This window comes from Carlito syrichta, unplaced genomic scaffold (assembly GCF_000164805.1).
Source record: "Carlito syrichta isolate Samal-C Ts95f unplaced genomic scaffold, Tarsius_syrichta-2.0.1 Scaffold308809, whole genome shotgun sequence".
Classification (NCBI taxonomy): Eukaryota; Metazoa; Chordata; class Mammalia; order Primates; family Tarsiidae; genus Carlito; species Carlito syrichta.
Genome location: NW_007252905.1, coordinates 98,366 through 116,698, shown reverse-complemented (window position 1 = coordinate 116,698; position 18,333 = coordinate 98,366). Strand labels below are relative to the sequence as shown.

Below are 18,333 nucleotides of genomic sequence, written 5' to 3'. Positions count from 1 at the left end.
AACTTGGCGAGACCTCATCTCTACAATAAATCAAAAAACTAGCCGGGCATGGTAGCGCACTCCTGTAGTTCCAGCTACTTGGAAGACTGAGGCGGAAGGATCGTCGCAGCCCAGCAGGTCAAGGATGCGGTGGCCCAGGAGCGGCCACTGCCCTCCAGTCTGGGCGACAGAGTGAGACTCCAACTCAAAAAAAAAAAAACCATAAAATAAATAATAGAAATATAATACTCTTTTTTAACAACTACTTTTCTATTAATTAAAATTTCTCATTTCTCATTTCCTTATTTTAGTTTGGAAAGATAAAACTCATTCTACCTTAAATCCATCGAAGTGTCTAGTTTTCTTTTTCTCTGAAGGTTGTGCCTCTGCTGTGTTATTCAAATGTTGATTTTGGTCCATGATTAACTGAAGATATGTGTAAGTGGTTTTAATTGTTGTTGATGCTTAGTTTGAAATGATCACCTATTTGGGAAGAAAAAGTATAATTTATTTTACTTTAATAATATACAATTCAGAAGTAAGAAAAGTCACAAACTCAGGACCTGACCACTGGACTAGGACATTGCTGGACACAAAAGGAGGAAACACACACACAAAGTCCTAGCCTAGAGAAATTATAATTTAGTTAGGAAAATAAATTTATGGAAAGTAATTTGAAACAGGTAAATAAGATAATATAGAATCACACAGCAGATCATATAAACAAAAAATTTAAATTACAAAAATTCGATTTTTTATAATTTTTACATATCTAGATTATAAGATTTACTTTAAAAATTATGTTTAATTCATCCTTATTGTTTTACAAAGTGCCAAATAGTGCCTTGCACATAGTAGCTACTAAAAAATGAGTAGAAAAATAACATAATGAAATGTAATTATAATGGCCTAAGATAGTTTCATGGAGGAGATATCTCTGAAAACCAGGCTTGAAATGCAGATCGAGTTTTGATTTGTTAGAAAGTGTAAAATATACTTCAAGTATTTCTCAGACAGAATCTGGCTATGCTTGACCTAACCACCATTATGGTCTTTTTAAAATTTTATTCATTTATTTTTCAAGAGAAAATATTTGTATGTAGTTAAAATTGCAAATTACAAAAAGACAAAGATTCTTCCTCTAACCCTTGTCCTCTTATCCAGAAATATGATATGTACTTTTAATTCAGTACATATTTTCTTTTTTAACACAAATGGCAGCATGACATTAACACTACTCTTGCCTTTTTACCGTCCGAATGCACTTAACTTTATATTAATGAGTCCTCCTCACTCTTCTTATGGTGACAGCAGAGAATACTCTGTTGTCCATAATATGTTTACCTGTTCTGTGTTGATTGGTATACAGATTATATCTAATTATTTAATATTAGAAAATATTCTTAATATGTCATTTCTCATTTTCTTATGAGTGGCTATATCTGTAAGATAAGAGAAGTTTTGGAGTCAAAATATAAGAGAAATAGTAATTTTGAGAGTAATCAAGCCCCTATTTTTAAGACTCTTAAAGTGAGTAAACTTTTTACTTCTAATCATTTTTTATATAGAGTAGTCAATTCTTCACTGCAGTCTAGAAGTGTATTCTTGTTCATAATATGTGCATAATACATATTTATGTATTAAAATGTCTATATAGACACACATAGCATAGACATATAATTTTAATAGGGTACTAATTATATAATATGTTTAACATATTATATGTATAGTTGATTCTTACTGTTTCCTGTAGTGATCTTTTATAAAGTAGCTGAGAACACTGAATTAGCAAATACTGAATCATTGTTACTAGGAGATATACAAGGCTAGGTTCCTGAGTGCCTCTGGTCACAAAATTTTTGTCAGTCAATCAATACATAATCTTGTTTTATGTACATTTCTATTTAAAGACAGTCTAACATATAGTGTTGTTTCATTAACATTGAATTAGTGACCAATAGCACTGCAGTTCATGCCTGAGGAAAACTTGTATAGCACATGTATATTTTTCATCAAGCACTCCTGCATGCAGAAACAATGGACTACAGTAGAGCACCATGCTTGGGGACTTTAAACAGTAAATTCAGCAACACAAAGTGCAAAAAAAGAAAAAAAGTGGCAATACAAACATTGGGAAAAGGACGCTTGTTTACAGTATGTGAGTTAAATCAAGGAGGCAGAGCAACACCTTATTTGACCTCGGCTGGGAACACAGCAACTCAAATTTTTTGCCACTCTGTACATGCATGTGAATGACCACAAAAGCCCAGTGGTATTGATTTTGATGTTAAAAAAATTTGTATTGACTAGACAAATGTTCAAATGTAGAAGAGGTGAATAATAAGGATTGACTGTATATTTTATTAATTGATTTCTAATATTATAAATATATAGATAATATATATGAATATATAATACATATTTAATAAATAATGCATAAATATAAAAAGAGTAAATACCTGAGGATATTAACACATATGCATATGTGAGTATGTATTGACATCTGAAAGAATGCAGAAACACATCCTATCATGCCTGTGTAGAGCTAAGTGAACTCTGATTAATCCATGTTTTGCATTTGATTTTTGCATGTGTGTACCTGAGACAATATACCTGTATAATCATTAAGTTTTTCTGTATTTCCTCTCTTTTCTGAGACAACAGTTCCACACATCTCTTCTAGATCTTCAAATAAAATATCCAGCACAATTTACATATTGAGCGTTGTGCCTCATTTCTCACAAATAACAAAAAAGTACTTGAAAAGTGGAATATAAATTTAGGCTTGACTACATACCACATTTTTTTGTTTTATCATGGCATTTTAAGCCATATTTGGAGATCTTTACCATATTTTTCTCTGAACATATTTTTTTCTGAGTTCTAAATTATTGACTCATATTGTGAATTTGAGGAACATAATATGTTTACCAGACAAAACCATAGGCAGTTGGATATCACACTGCAATGCTACCCTGAATGGATCAGGTCATTTATTCCTATTCTGATTGGGGTGGAGTGGGGAGCAGAATCTTACCAGCTTCTATTTGTTGTGTCAAGCTTTTTCTGTATAAGGAGTTGTACAAAAGCATGCCAAATGACTCAGTTTCTAGAATGTGCGCATGGAACTAAGAAGGAAAAAAGAAAGGGAAAACAGCATTTCTATGTAGAGCTCTTCTAAGTGAACTCTTACACCTTTAATAGGAGAGACTTCCTGCATCTCCACTTTATTTTAATATTAACAATAATTATCTTGTAAGAAGACACACCGTCCTGAATTGAAGAAAGGAACTAATATTTATTGATCCCTTAGTTCATAGAACTATGCTGAGGATATTTTTTTCTCATTTGATCAGAAATAAGATTATCTACAAAAATCTCCTTCTCCTCATGTAGAACCAAACTTGAGTTGAAACAAGGCAACTGAGACACTTTCTCTTTCTTAAGTTTCTCAACTAATTCTCATCCTGCCCCACCACCATTATCCACTTATGATAAAATCAAATAAATAAGGTGTTCAGTCTAATATTTCTATGTAGTTGATTAGAATAATTATCTTGTAGCATATTTTAAGAAGGAAACTAAAGGTCTACTTTTTCAGATTTGAAATCCCATTTGTCTAGAAAGTAACAGGAACAGTTACTGATAATCAAATCTTATTATTTCATTTATAAAAGTATAGTTTCTTCTAGTTTGTCTTTAAAAGTATACAAACCAGAGGATCGTTTATTTCCAGAAGGAATATTTACTAGGTTTTGAGGGCTTGGAACGTAAGTGTGTAGAAGACACAAAACATAAAATGTATAATAGTTATCAAAATATTTTTCCCTGAGATTTGTGAAAATTTCTTACATACAAGAAATGTTGAAAGTGCAGAATCTAAGTGGCTCTTACCTGGACTTGGAATCCTACAGCAACTGCAACAAGTCCATCCTTTATCTGTTGTGAAAGTCTCTCTTTAAATAGCTAGTTGGATTTTTTTTGGTTTTGTTTTTAGCATTCCAATGATGATTAACCTTCTTATTAGGTAATTGTCCTAGGCAAATAGAAAAAAAAGTACCTAGCTAATTCTAAGAGTTCACTACAGGCTACTATTTCTGAGAATTTTATATATTATTTTATGTTAGTGTTTAAAAATAAACTTTTTCTGAGCACGGCTTGTATTTCTTTATTTCATTAAAGTGCTTGTAAAAATTAACCTTAGAAATACAAATATAACAAATTATCCAAAGTGTTTAAAACTCTTCCATGTAGAAAATAATTCAAGACAATTTTTAAAATAACCTATAGGTTACATTAACATTCAAAGAATTAAAGTACTATTTTTGCTTGGGACATAAATATGGTTCCAATATGTCATGGATGGATACTGGATGCCTCTCATAGAATGGTAAATTGTCAATTAATTCCAAGACAGATCTTCTAAATGACAAATATCAAGACTGCTTATCATGATAGTTTTCTTACATCGACACTTGAAATAATGAACACATAGTTTTCTTCTATCTGCATGGCTTTTAGAACTCAGTAGAAAGTTTTCTTTAATTTTTTTCTTTAAGTTTAATTAGTAGATTCAAGAAGTCCAACATTTTTGACTCCCTGCTATACCTCAGACATTGAGCTCTGTTCTGGTAGTGTACTAATGTAAAGAAGGTACCAACACTTCTCATACATGAATATATACAAAATACATATATATATATATACACACACATAAATATACATATATATATATCTGGTAAAACAAAGATGCATATGAAAACATTATACTTTACCTCTCACAGGAAAATTTTTGATACAATTTTAGCAACATATATTTAATTTCTATGCCATAGCTACTTGATAGATTAGTTCTATTCCTGTTTAATTCTTGAAAGTATTGGAATCATGGGAAGAATCAAAGAGTGTGAAGGGGGAGAAAGATTAGGAAATGTAGACCTGAGAGTAGGAAAATTGAGGCCAGGCTCTCAAATACTCCTCTGCTGAGTCAGAATCTCCTGGGATGTCCTTGTCAAAACATTAATAGCAATCCAGTCCCACACTCAGGAGATTCTGACTTGGTAGAGCAGATGTTATTCTTTTTTTTAGTAAGCACTTTGAATAATTTTCACATACTGTCAGATTTCAAGAACTGTCATAGTAGAGACACAGAACATTCTTCATCATTTTTATGGACTTCCTTAATTCAGAGTGGGAATGCTGTTTTCTCCTCAATCATCCATTCTTTCCAATATACATCTACTTGTTTTGAGACAAATATACACATAGAAAATGCAGGTAAAGCAGAAAAAACTGAGAACATTTCTATTCTCTAAACTAAAGCTGTCAATGATAAAATTCTGGAATGTATTCAGAGTTCAAAGGGCAGTATTTGTGGCCCTTTTTTTCTGACTGTGTAAGTAATTAGATTGCTCTTCTTGTGTCACGTGGAAAAATGAGAGTGATCTGAGGAAAGATGTTGCAACACTTCTTTCAAAATAAATACTATGATAACAGTCATGGCTCAATAGCATTGCAAAATTTGCTTAAAACAATTTATTAATATTAATTTTAGATAATCTTCACAGTTCTGTTGAAATACCATAGTCTTTAAAGTCTGATAAACTTTGATGCCAATATATTTGTCAGAAATATAAGCTTATGTAGGTTATTTAACTTTTCTAAGCATCAATGTTCTCATTTATAAAGTGAAAAGTCAATTAAAAGAAAGGATTTAGTGTATGTAAAGTGCCTTACATAGTACATGGCACATTATAGTTCAACACCTAATTAGATTAATTGTATGACATTTGTATATTATACATTTTTAGAGCAATTAATTCATATTAAGTGAGTAAAAATAAAATCTCTGAGATGTATGCCCAACAGTTTTTTTAAAATAGCATTTAGTCCCGTAGTTGTTAGGTAGGTACCACAGCCTTACCTCAAAAGGAAGACTTCAGACTCAAAGAAATCCTGCATTGCCAACCCACCACAACTCCCTTGGTGACTGTCAACATATACCTCCAGAAAGGCTGCATACTCCTGGAAAGAATTCCTATATTTTCAGACCCATCAATACTCAAAGCTCTCTTATCATCACAACTAACCTTATTGTGGGAATTATCTCTCATATGGTAGCCAACATCATGAGAAGGTAGTGACTTTCTGATCACTCACCACCTCTTGTCTAATTCCCATATGGCTCTGCATGCTCCTGTTTTTGCCGTCTCTAATCTCTCTCCTGATCCTGAGCTGAAACCCTTCTCATGAGCTTTCTGGAACTCATGACTGATTATGAATAAAATTCCCCCCTTTCAGCCCCTTTGAATTATTCTACTTCACTTCTTGATCAAAATTAAACTTTGCCCTTCCCAATACACCAGTCTCCTGCAGCCATGATAAATGCCAGTTGCTTTATCCCCTATATTGCTCCAAATCAGATGTCCTGTTCCAATTTGCCTTGTTTTGTTACTTCTATTCATTTTCCCACATTTTTGCCCAAAATAATATTTTAAAATTTCCTATCCAAGGACTCTATTATTTATTCTTCTTGTTGGAATCATCACAATCATCAATCACTCTCACTTACTTCATGACAATTTCAAGCCTTGATTCAAAGCCAGTCTCTCAAAATACCATGGCTATTTTAATTACTGATGATTTTGGTGACCATACAGAGAATACTTTTAATTATCTGGCTTCCTACTTTCTTAGCTTTCTCTTCTCCAATGATCTTGACTTCTACCCACTTTATAGGCATATCTAGACTTTGTCACAGATAAGGCAGTCCCTTCATGATTTCAGTTTCAAGGATGTAGCACCACTGTCTATCTTTTTAGCTCACACTTAGTAGTATATTGAATTCAATAATTCTTCTGCCAGTATCTACAATCCATAGATTAATTTTGCCAGAGAGTTAATGGTTCTTTATCTCACTCTTGTCCTTATTTTTCTTCAGGTATGAATTAGTCTGCTTAATTGTGGTAATCACTCTCTTCCATATAACTTCACATAATTTTGACTCTCTTGCATGATTTTAATTGCTTGACAAAGACACAACCTTGATTAATTTCAACTCTCAGATAATTCTACCCATTCACCCCTGGAACTGAAGTTAGCTGAAGAAAATCCCTCAACCATCTAACTTTAAATTTATGATCTTGAAAACCAAACCTTTTAACTTACACTTTATTTTTCTAATCCATGTCTTTTCACTTACTGAGTATATTGTACCTTTATCTCTTCTCCCAAAACTCTTAACATTTTTAATCCTATTCCTATCTTCAACTGCTAACCTATTTCACTGGCAAAAAAAAAAAAAAAAATGAAGAAACATTCCCCAAACTTCCTCTACCACATCTATCTAAGTAAGCACCAGTGCTACATGTTCTGACTTGATGAGCTGTCCATGTTTAAACTAAGGCCAGCCTCCTTGTGAATCAGATTTCCTCCCCTTTTTGTGTTTGCAGGAATATCAATTTTTCTTTTCTAAACAAATGGTCCCATCAACATATAAGTATGCTGTCACTTTCTTATCTTCCAAAATTTCTCTTTTGACCCCGTTATTGTCCCCAATTTGCCATACTTCCATGTTATTTTTATAGAAAAAAAATCCAATCTATTATTATTGTTTTAAATTTCTTTCCTAACATTTTCTATTGAGCCTACTCCTGTCAGGTTTTTGCCTCCAACTTTGCACTGAAACCACTCTACCTGAGTTATAAATTGCCTAAATGCTACATGTAAGGGTCCTCATCTTACCTGAACTCTTAGCGTTATTTTTTAGAGCTGATCATTCCTTCTCCCAGCAATATTTTCCAGGATACTATCCTCTGTAGTTTGCCTTTCAATTCACTGATTTCTCCACTTGCATTTCATTTACTAAATCCTTTACATATATTTGGCTTTTCAATTAAGGCATCTCACAATTCAACTTTCGTGTGTGTGAATATGTGATTTCATCTCCTTTTATAGCTTAAATGTCTTCTATATGCTGATAATTTTAAAAACCGTATCATTTGCCAAGTTATTCCAAACTCTAGATTTAGTCATTGTCTTCTTACCCCATACACACCACACACACACACACACACACACACACACACACACACACACACACACTCCTATTTAAAAATGTAACATTTGAAATTTCCTAACTTGCTCTACTCCCCGTACTGCAAAACTATTAAAATTACATGATTTTATAAAATATGTTTGTATATCTTTTCCCTAGTAAATATAAGTAAGGAAGGGGCAGGGACTTTGTATCTTTTTTTGTCAGTCTAGATTGTGTTTGGTATATTATAGAAACTCAATAAATATTTTGAATAAATATATGTGCATATATATATACCAGATTGGACTATATATGGATATCTATATTTCTCAACTAGTTTGAAAAACATTTAGTTGAGATATATATGTGTGCGTATATATATATATACACTCATATATATATATATATATATACATATATCTGTGTGTGCGTGTCTGTGTGTGTGTGTATATATATATGTATGTATATATACAAATGTATAAAACTTAACATTTTTCAAACTGGTCTTCTCATCTTCCTTTTCCAAACCTCTCCTCCCAGCATAATCCCCATTTCAGTAAATTGCAATTCTATCCTTTCAGTTGTGTGCATACACACACATGAGCGTGCACACACACAGACACATACTGGTATAATTCCTATTTCTCTCTTCTCACATTAAGATCAGACTCTAATTTTAAAATATATTCAGAATCTAACAACTTCTCACCACCTCCACAATGATCACCCTGATCCTGAATTATTGTGATACCCTCCAACTTTGTACTTATTCTTCCTTCTACCTGAAATAGTTTGCCTACATATGCCCATTTTTTCACTTAAATTGTTTTTCTGCTCAACCATTGTTAAGTCACAGATGCTTGCCCTGACCTATTTAAAAATGTAACATTTGAAATTCCCTAACTTCTTACCCTACTCCCCATACTGCAAATCTATTAAAATTACATGATTTTATAAAAATATGTTTGAATATTGTCTTTTTTGTAATAAGTGTAAGGAAGAAAGGGACAGGGACTTTATCTTTTTTGTTAGAGTCTAGATTGTGCTTGATATATTATAGAAACTCAATAAATATTTTGAATGAATGAATCAACTATGCCTTCAAGAACTGTCTATTGCCAACTGCATGAAACCTGAACATGTCTGCCACATAGAAAGCTATCTAGCATCTCCTCTTCCATTTTTTAAAAAATGCCCTACCTCAGTAGTCTTGAATCTGTGGTATGCAGTGTCTCATAGAAATTAGAAGATTTTCGAAGAATATGCAAGCACAGGTGTTTTGAAAAAAAGTAATGGCAGTTTGGGAGAATTATTTAATATAATAAACTGCACACATAGGAAGTATACAATTCAATATGTTTTGACATATGCATTCATTCATGAGAGAAAGATAATGAACAAAATGGTCACCACAAGAAGTTTTCTCCTGTCCCTTCCTACCATTCTCGACCTCAGGTCCAACCACTGAACTGCTTTCTATCACTATAGATTAATTTACATTGTACAGAATTTTACATTAAGGTAATCATATAGTAGGTACTTTTTGTTTGACATTTTTCATTCAATATCATTATTTTGAATCAACTATGTTGTTGTATACATAATAATTAATTCCCTTCTATACTGATTAGTATTTTCTTATATGAATATATCACAATGTCTTTACCTATCCACCTGTTTATAGACATTTGGGTTATTTACCATCTGGACTGTTGCAAACAAAATGCTATAAACATTCATTTGTAAATCTTTTTGTGGATATAAGCTTTCTTCTCTCTATAATAAATACCTAGTATTGGAATGCCTGGGTCATATGGGAGGCGTATGCTCAAGCTTTTACATGACAAACTGTTTACTAATGTGGCCGTATCATTTTATATTCTTAGCAGCAGTATATGAGGGTTTCAGTTCCTCCATAATCTCTTCAAAAGTTGGCATAAGTAGTTTTTTATCTAACTGTGTAGTAGTAATTGTATTGCCATTTTAATATGCATGTTTCTAAAATCTAGTGATGTTAAGCATTCTCTCATGTGCTTATTGCTATCCATATATAATATAAAATAATATGATAATGTGTATAGATTGCTATCCCAATATATTTATTGTGGTGAAAACAATAAGGAGAGAATTAAAAGTTAAAAAATACTAGAGGTCCAATGATTTAAAAGAAACAGTATATGGCGAGTAATTGAGGAAATGAAAAGAAGGAAAGTAAAAATCTTTATTTATTATTTTGGAGCAGTTTCTGATGACGAAAAATACCCGAAAATGGCTACATGTTGCAACACATAACTTCAAAGTCTCAATCCTCACCAGAGTTAAGATGGATCATATTCTCACGAGTGTCAGAAAAATCACATGTAAACCATTTTGAATTTTTTCAGCTTTCATAGACAACTTTTTCCAAGTCTCGAATACCAAATCATTAAGCTGTTAAAAATAAAGGGGGTAGGCAAGGCTCTATTACTTCCATTCTCTTATATTATCTTTTGACCCTTTTTTATTTTCTCTTTCCTTCATTTCTTCCTCTCAAGATCAGTCACCAAGAACAATGTGAGAAATATTATAATCACTTGATACATTATAGCTATATTAATAGTCTTTTTCTATTGACAAAACTATAATGATCATATTTCATGTAAGTATATGACTACATATATTTCCACAATAAACCATATTACAATAAAAATTACTGAATCAAAAAGTATAAACCTTTTGAAGTTTACTTTTTAAATTGCTTTTATATTTTATCAATAATAGATTTTTTGATAGATTGCACCTCTTAATTCATATCTATCAGTAGTAGACTTTTTCAGTATTGAACTATTTATTGCAAAATGGATCTCACTATTGTTTCATTTTTTTGATTATAGAACACATTCATGTTAATTTCTCAGAAACGTATGACAGAGCTCTTTAGAATATTTTATATGATATAGGCTTCTTTCCTTTAACTCTTTCTAGTTCTCTTTGTCTCAAACCCAGAATAATATTTTTTTATACTTAAATGACAAGAATGAGAGTCCTCTTGAATAGCACCAATATGATACTGGTTTTCTCTAATAGAAATCCTTTTCAGCCCTCAGTTTTCTGATATATTCCCAGTACTACAGAAAACAAAATGAAGATTTTTTTCCTGAAAATTTAAACTTTTCTAGAGAATTCTCAAATCATTTGCACCCAGATGACAGAACAAAGACCGGTCAACAAAATTCTTCTGTCCAAAACTACTGTGAATCAAGTGTCTCCTGAATCCTGGTTGTGATCATACCTCCTTGGATCATCTTGCCCATTTGCCTCAGGCCTCTGTCAATGTGTTTTGTGTTCTGTGGACTTTTTTTAGCCTTCTGCTGTCCTCTTGAATAACTTAGATATCTGTAGCTGCCTCATCATTTTTATAACATAACATGCTGGCTAGTTTAATCAATTACTTCAGAAGCTAGGACTATGGAGAGTTGGAATGCTTTGGAGTGAAAGAAAAGGCTGAGGTAGAAAAAAGCTGACATTGTGCCTACAAATCAGAAATAAATAAGAAGATCCAAGTAGAAATTACCTGTATAGTACTGATGATTGTTGAATTCTCCAGCCAGTAGGTAGAAACAGACTCTTATCTGTGGAGATAAATAGTATGAACAGTTTACACATCTGAATATGCTAAGTCATTTAGCACTTTGATTTAGCAATCAGGAATCAGCTCTTTTGTGACAATATTTATGCAGCCAATAATCCCCACTCAAAGGAGATTAGGGATCTGAACAAATTTAACCCATGCCTAGGCTATTACAATACTTTTTAATTCAGCGTCAGGTTAGGCAAAGTAAGCTTAATAAATAAAGAGTAAATCATTTGAGTAGGTTTTTTAATGCTAATTAATTGTTTTTCAACAGTTCCATGGTAGAATAAACTCTTTTTTGTCCCATTTTCTCAAAGAATAGTCGTATTTGTTTTAGGCTTAGGAAAGATTGGACTAGAAAGGGCAAATCTGTAGCAGCAGAAGAGGAAGCAACCAGAAAGACATACTTAATTTAGTCAAAGGGATGATCCAATCTGTGATTTCAATGAGGGCAGGAATATATTTATGACATTTTCTTCAAAGGATAACAAAGTTCTGGATACCTTTATAAAATATTTGTTGACTAAAATGATGAATGATAAAACAAAAGTTTGATTGGTGTCTTTTTTCAGGATTTGATATCTCAGCAAAGTCGCTCACAAAAATTTTGCAATATATAAAAGACAGTTGAAGGGCAGTAAAGTAAGTTGATGTGGTAGGCTGAATAAAGGTCCATATAGGTATCTATGTACTAATTCCCGAAACTTATGGGTGTTAATTTATATAGCAAAAGAGACTTTACCAATATAATTAAGTTAAGAATTCTAACATGAAAAGAATATCCCTGGGTTATCTGGATGGGCCCTAAATGCAATTAAAAGTGTCCTTATAAGAGAGAGGTAGAGAGAGATTTTACTATAGTCAGAAGGGAAGGTGATGTGATGATAGAAGCAGAGATTGGAACGATGCACTTAGAACATGGAGGACTAAACTGCCAGGAAGGGAGTGGGGAAATGGGATTGACAGTAGTAAGAGTCTGCCTGGGGAAGGGCGGGGGCATACCTCCTCAACAAGGGTACCTGTATAATGAACATTTGTATACTTAACCCTGAATTGTACCCCACATCTTTAAAATAAAAAAATTAAAAGTTTAAAACAAATAAATAAAATAAAAAGTAAAAAGTTGTTAGGAAATGAACAATAATAATAAAAGAACGTGGAGGACTGAGCCACGAGCCAAGGTATGCAGGAGGCCACTATATGGTGAAAAAAAGCTAGGAGAAGGAACCAGCTCTGCTGACATCTTGACTTTAACTCAGTAGACTAAATTCCAGAATTGTGATCTCCAGAATAGTAAGATTTGTGTTATGTTAAGACACCAAGTTTGTAATATTGTGTACAGCAGAATAAAGATCCCGCATCATCTTTGTTCCTCCACTGGTCTCTACACTCCTACCTCTTCCAGAGACTGTCAATAGCAAAATGTTGAATCGCGAGTCCATAAATATTGTATACAGTTTGTCTTACAGTTACAATTTGTGATAAGTGTTGCTGTGTTATACCCAGGATTCCGGTACATAGAATGAGTTCCAGGTACCTTATTTATCCAATGAGCTAGCACTTCCACTGTTAACTACTCTAAATACTTTACTCTTTTTATTGTCATTGTTATTGTTGCTGTTGTTGTAAATTACTTTCTCTTGGCTTTGGTGTTCACGAGAGTGTACCTCACAGAACTCTACAGAAGCATAATTGATCAATGGTCTCATACACATTTAATCCAGTGTTGCTATGTTCTTCTTGGAAGCCTAACGTATGTGTTATTCTAAACAAAATCTATTTTTTAAAATAATGTCCAGTTCTGAAAATATTTCTAGTTGTCTAAGCAATTGATCATGGTTTCATTTAGTCAATTTTCTTCCAAGAAATTTAATCTGCTTTGTTCACTATCACTTCAGATTGAGATTCTGCTCCACACTGAGATATCACAATGATATCATTGACCTAACCATAGATATTATATTTTCCCACAGACTCTGGTTGCTATTCTGCTCACTCTTTATTTTTGAGTTGGAGTCTCACTCTGTTACCCAGGCTGGAGTGCAGTGGCATGCTCACGGTCACCGCAGCCTTGACCTGCTGGGCTCAGATGATCCTTCTGTCTCATCCTTCCAAGCAGCTGGAACTACAGGCATGCACCACCACGCATGCCTATAGTTCCAGCAACTTGGCAGGATGAGGCAGAAGGATCATTCTTTGCTACTTGGCAGAAGATGAACTCTTGCCAAATTGTGCAGGCTGGTCTCGAACCCATGGGCTCAGGTAATCCTCTCACCTCAGCCTCCAATGTACTGGGATTATAGGTGTGAGTCACTATGTTCAGCCTTTTGCTTATTCCTGATTACCCTGGAGATGACATCTGATGAGTCTCCTCAGATGTGGAAGAAAACAGTATGGTGGTTCAGAACATAGACTCAGAACATACTGTCTGAGCTTAAATCCCAGTTATTTCACTTAGGAGCGATTTGGTCAAGTAACTAAACCATGTCTTAGCTTTTCTTATCTGTGGAATAATAGTAATAATTCCTGCCTTACAGGATTGTTGTTATGATTAAATGAAATGGTGGCTGCCTGTAAGTCAATAGAACAGAATAAACTGAGAATGAACCTGTGGTGGTCAACACATGTGGCCCCTTAAATGTTCACTGAAAAATCACTGACATGAGACAGCTTGGTCAGTAGGAGAAAAGGCATACAAATGTATTTAATATGTGTACACAAGTGCCTTCAGAATTAAGATTGAATTGCCCAGTGAGGTACGGAATTTTTTAAGGCATTTAAAACAATGCTGGCCACAAAAAGGTTACATACTTGATAAAACCATTTATATGAAAAGTCCAGAAGAGTCAAATTTGTAGAGATAAAAATATCGGTGGTTGTGATGGGCTGAAGAAGGAGAGAGTAAAAAGCGACTACTAATAAAGGCTGGGTTGCTTTTAGAGGAGATGAAAATGTTCTAAAATGAAGTAGTGATGATGGTTGCAAAATTCTGTTAATTTATTAAAAACACTCCTGAATTATGCACTTTTAAGGAGTGATTTTATGGTATAAATTGAGTCTCAGTAAAAAAATAATGCTGATACCTTGTATTAGCTATTATCTTAAATTATTAAGATAAGTGTATCTGGTCATCTTCTCTAGGGTCTACAGCAGAATAAGGTGCTATGGACTGAATTATGTTTCCCCAATTTCATATGTTGCAACCTTAATCCTGATATGACTGTAACGGACTTAGGGTCTTTATGAAATAATTAAAATAAAATGAGGTTAGAAGAATGGGCCACTATCTGATAGGACCAGTGACCTTGTAAGCACAGATATATATATATCTCCACATGTGCACAAAGAAGAGGGCATGTAAGAATTCAGTGAGAAATAGCAATCTGCAAGCTAAGAAGAGAGACCTCACCAGGAACTGAAACAGGTGGCATCTTGATCTTGGACTTCTCAGCCCATAGAAGGTGAAAAATTAACTTGTATAGTTTGAACCATCCAGCCTGTGATATTTTTTCATAGCAACTTGAGTAGAACAATACAGTTTCTGTTACAATAAAGTGAGAAGGTGTTGTAACTAATACCTAAATTTGAAAGTAGTTTTGGAACTGGGTAATGGGTAAAGACTAGAAGAGTTTTGAGGTACAAGCTAAGAAAAGCTGAGATTACCACGAAGGGACTGTTGGTAGAAATATGGATGTTAAATGAAATCATGATGAGGACTCAGAAAGAAAAGAAGGAAAACATTTAAAAATGTTAATTTAAAAAACATGGCTCCATCATCTCAGAGAATACATAAGTAATCATGATCAGAATATTGATAGAAATATGTACATTAAATACCATCCTGTGAGGTCTTAATCAGTAATGGGAAACACATTACTGAAAAATGGAGGAAAGGTTTTTTTTTTTTTATTATAAAGTCGCTACAAACTTGAATGGTCAATGTTCTAGTGTTTGGTGGAAGATAGAACTCCTAAGTAATGAAATTGGATATTTAGCTGAAAAGTTTTCTAAGCAAAGTTATGAAGGAGCAACTTGGTTTATTCTGTTTATAGTAAAATGAAGAGGATAGAGAAGAATTGGAGAACTGTTTAGCAAAATTAACCACACTTTGAAGATTTGGGATGACTCATATCTTGAGTCTCATTCATATTAGATTTAGGTAATATGTAAATGAGATGTCGAATATTAGACTTTAGAATTGGATAGAGTTAAGACTCTGGATTCTAATGGATAGAATAAATTTATTTTATAAAAATATAAGCATGAATTTTGGGGTACCTGAGGCAGAATGCTATAGACTGAATTGTGCTTCCCTCAAAATTCAGATGTTAAAGCTCCTAACCTCAAAGTGACAATATTTGTAGATGGTGTCCTTGGAGGTAATTAAAGTTAAATGAAGTCATTGAAGTGGGGCCCTAATACCATATGATTAGTGTCCTTATAGGAAGAGACACCAGAGAGCTCACTCTCTCTGCGTGTTTACAAAGAGGTCATATGAACACACAGTGAGATAGTGGCTGCCTGTAAGCCAATAGAACAGAATAAACACAGAATGAACTTGTTGTGGTCAAGGCACGTAGCCTTCTAAATATTCACTGAAAAATCACTAACATGAGGCAGCTTAACTAATAGGAGAAAAGGCATGTAAAATTATTTAATATGTATACACAAGAGACTTTGGAATTAAGGCCAAATTACCCAGTGAGTTACAGAAGCTTATATAGAAGAGATGGGAATTTTGATCTTAGTGAAACAGATTATGGGAGAGAGGAGAAGAATAATTCTACTGGGAGGCAATGAATAATAGCTGGGAGAATAATTGGATCAGGAAATAAAAATTAACTTGTAAATAGCTCTCTTTGGAAGTCAAATAAATTTTCAGAGCCAGTCATTATCTTGCAAAACGTTCTGTTTACAGTGTGCTTAAATCCCTGGTCTTCTTTCCTATAAAGAATAATGAGTTAACAGGGAAGGGAACAAGAACAATTATTCTTGGTGGGTCAGACTTATCTTTATGCAGAAAAAAATGGAAGAAAATTTTGAAAATGTTAATTTGGAGACTTGTATTTACAAAAGAATTCAGAATTCAGTCCAATTGTAGAAAAATTATAAAAATTGAAAAACAATGGACAAGACTAGAATCTAATAACAGGTATACTATAGATTTCTTTTGAAACAAAATTTTTCTCTCTTTTGTTGCTCATTTCTACCAAAGACAAAGTATGGTAGGACAAGGACAAGTATTATTATACTTGGTCTGATTATTTTCCTAAAGTATATTAAGAATAGTGAATGGTCATATAGTGTCTTTTAACTTGGCTGTGCAGAAATTTTTCAAGTAAGGAATCAGATTAGACATTTGTAAAGATTCTCAAGGATATTAATGCCAAAAATTTACTGTGCCTACAGATACTATATAAATTGGGTAAATTCCTCTTTTCTCAAGGCCCCCAAATTACTTGAGATTTCTGAGCCTATTCTAACATGACATTCTTTACTTACCACAGGTCAGGAACTTTGTAAAGAAATTGGGTAGACAAGGTATCTGACCAGTCTTTCCAATGGGCTTATATCAGTTCTATAAAGCTAATCTCAATTCCTCAAAGGTCTGGTTATATTTCAAAACATACCATTCCAGTTGAAGCCTTGGTAAAACCACCAGTGTCTCTAATTGTGTCCTGTTATAATGGATGACAAATTTTATTGAAGTTCTGCATATAACTATTTTACCATTAATTAAGAATATCTGGGGAGTGATTGTCAGTTCCAGGCTATGTCTCAGCACTGCAGCACTGGACCTGACACTGAAAGTAAGAACCACAGAGGGAGCACAGTGGGGGAGCCAGAGGCAGAGTCTCACTGGAGAAGATGATATAGACAACTTGCCACCCTCCTGAGAACTGGGTGGGGAAGCGCTGCGGTGCTCCCACTAAGTGGCAACAGACCCAATCTCTGTGACTGGTGGGTCAACTATTCTGGGGTAGACGGTGACCCAAAGAAAATATCCTAGAAACACAAACTTCAGAGGGACAGGATGATTTCAGTGTCTCAGGTGCCCCATCCCCTACCCTGATTCAATCATAGGATAAAGTCACCAGAAAAGGATGAGGTAGACCCTCGAGAGAACAACAGTGAGTCCTGAACTGACCCAACCCTCTCCTCCCCAGCAATCCTCTGAACATCAGACGCACATGACTGAGGCATGACTGAGAGGGAGGAACCCAGGTGGAACCTGGACATCAGTGCAATATGACTGTACTCCAGGATAAGTCTGACTGGAGTGCCTTCTGCCAGCATCTGGGGAGGAGACAATCCAGCACCTCCCCAAGGGAAGGGATCCCTCTGACCATACAAGCATGGAAGAGGAAGACTGAAGCACCCCCCACCTGCCACCTACCACCCTCTAACTGCTCCACCTACCACCACATGATGGGGAGATTGTGAATGAGGACACAGCCCTGCAGGAGACAGCTGATAGGCGTACCTGTGAGCAGCTGAGAGGAACAATTATGGAACCTGCCACACAGGGTTCACAGTGCCCAGAAATTTTTAAATTTTTTTTTCTTTTTTGTGTGTGCATTAATGTGAGGGTTCAATTTGCGTTCCTCCCTTTTTTTCTTGTTTTTTTTTTCCTTCTTTTTTCTTTCCTTCTTTCATATTTGTTTTCTATTCATGTGTGTACATGAGTGATTGATTGAGTATT

The 18,333-nt window shown here is 34.1% G+C and overlaps 1 protein-coding gene across 1 annotated transcript in view; it reads right to left on the bottom strand.

Moving 5' to 3' along the window:
• The window catches only part of LOC103268269 (solute carrier organic anion transporter family member 1B3-like), an 80,399-nt gene extending 76,465 nt beyond the window's left edge, over positions 1-3,934 (bottom strand). The window contains 2 exon segments of the mRNA XM_008065826.1: positions 316-462; positions 3,874-3,934. Coding sequence (XP_008064017.1) covers positions 316-399 — 84 coding nt within the window. The 5' untranslated portion in view covers positions 400-462; positions 3,874-3,934.
• Positions 3,935-18,333: the final 14,399 nt, after the last annotated feature.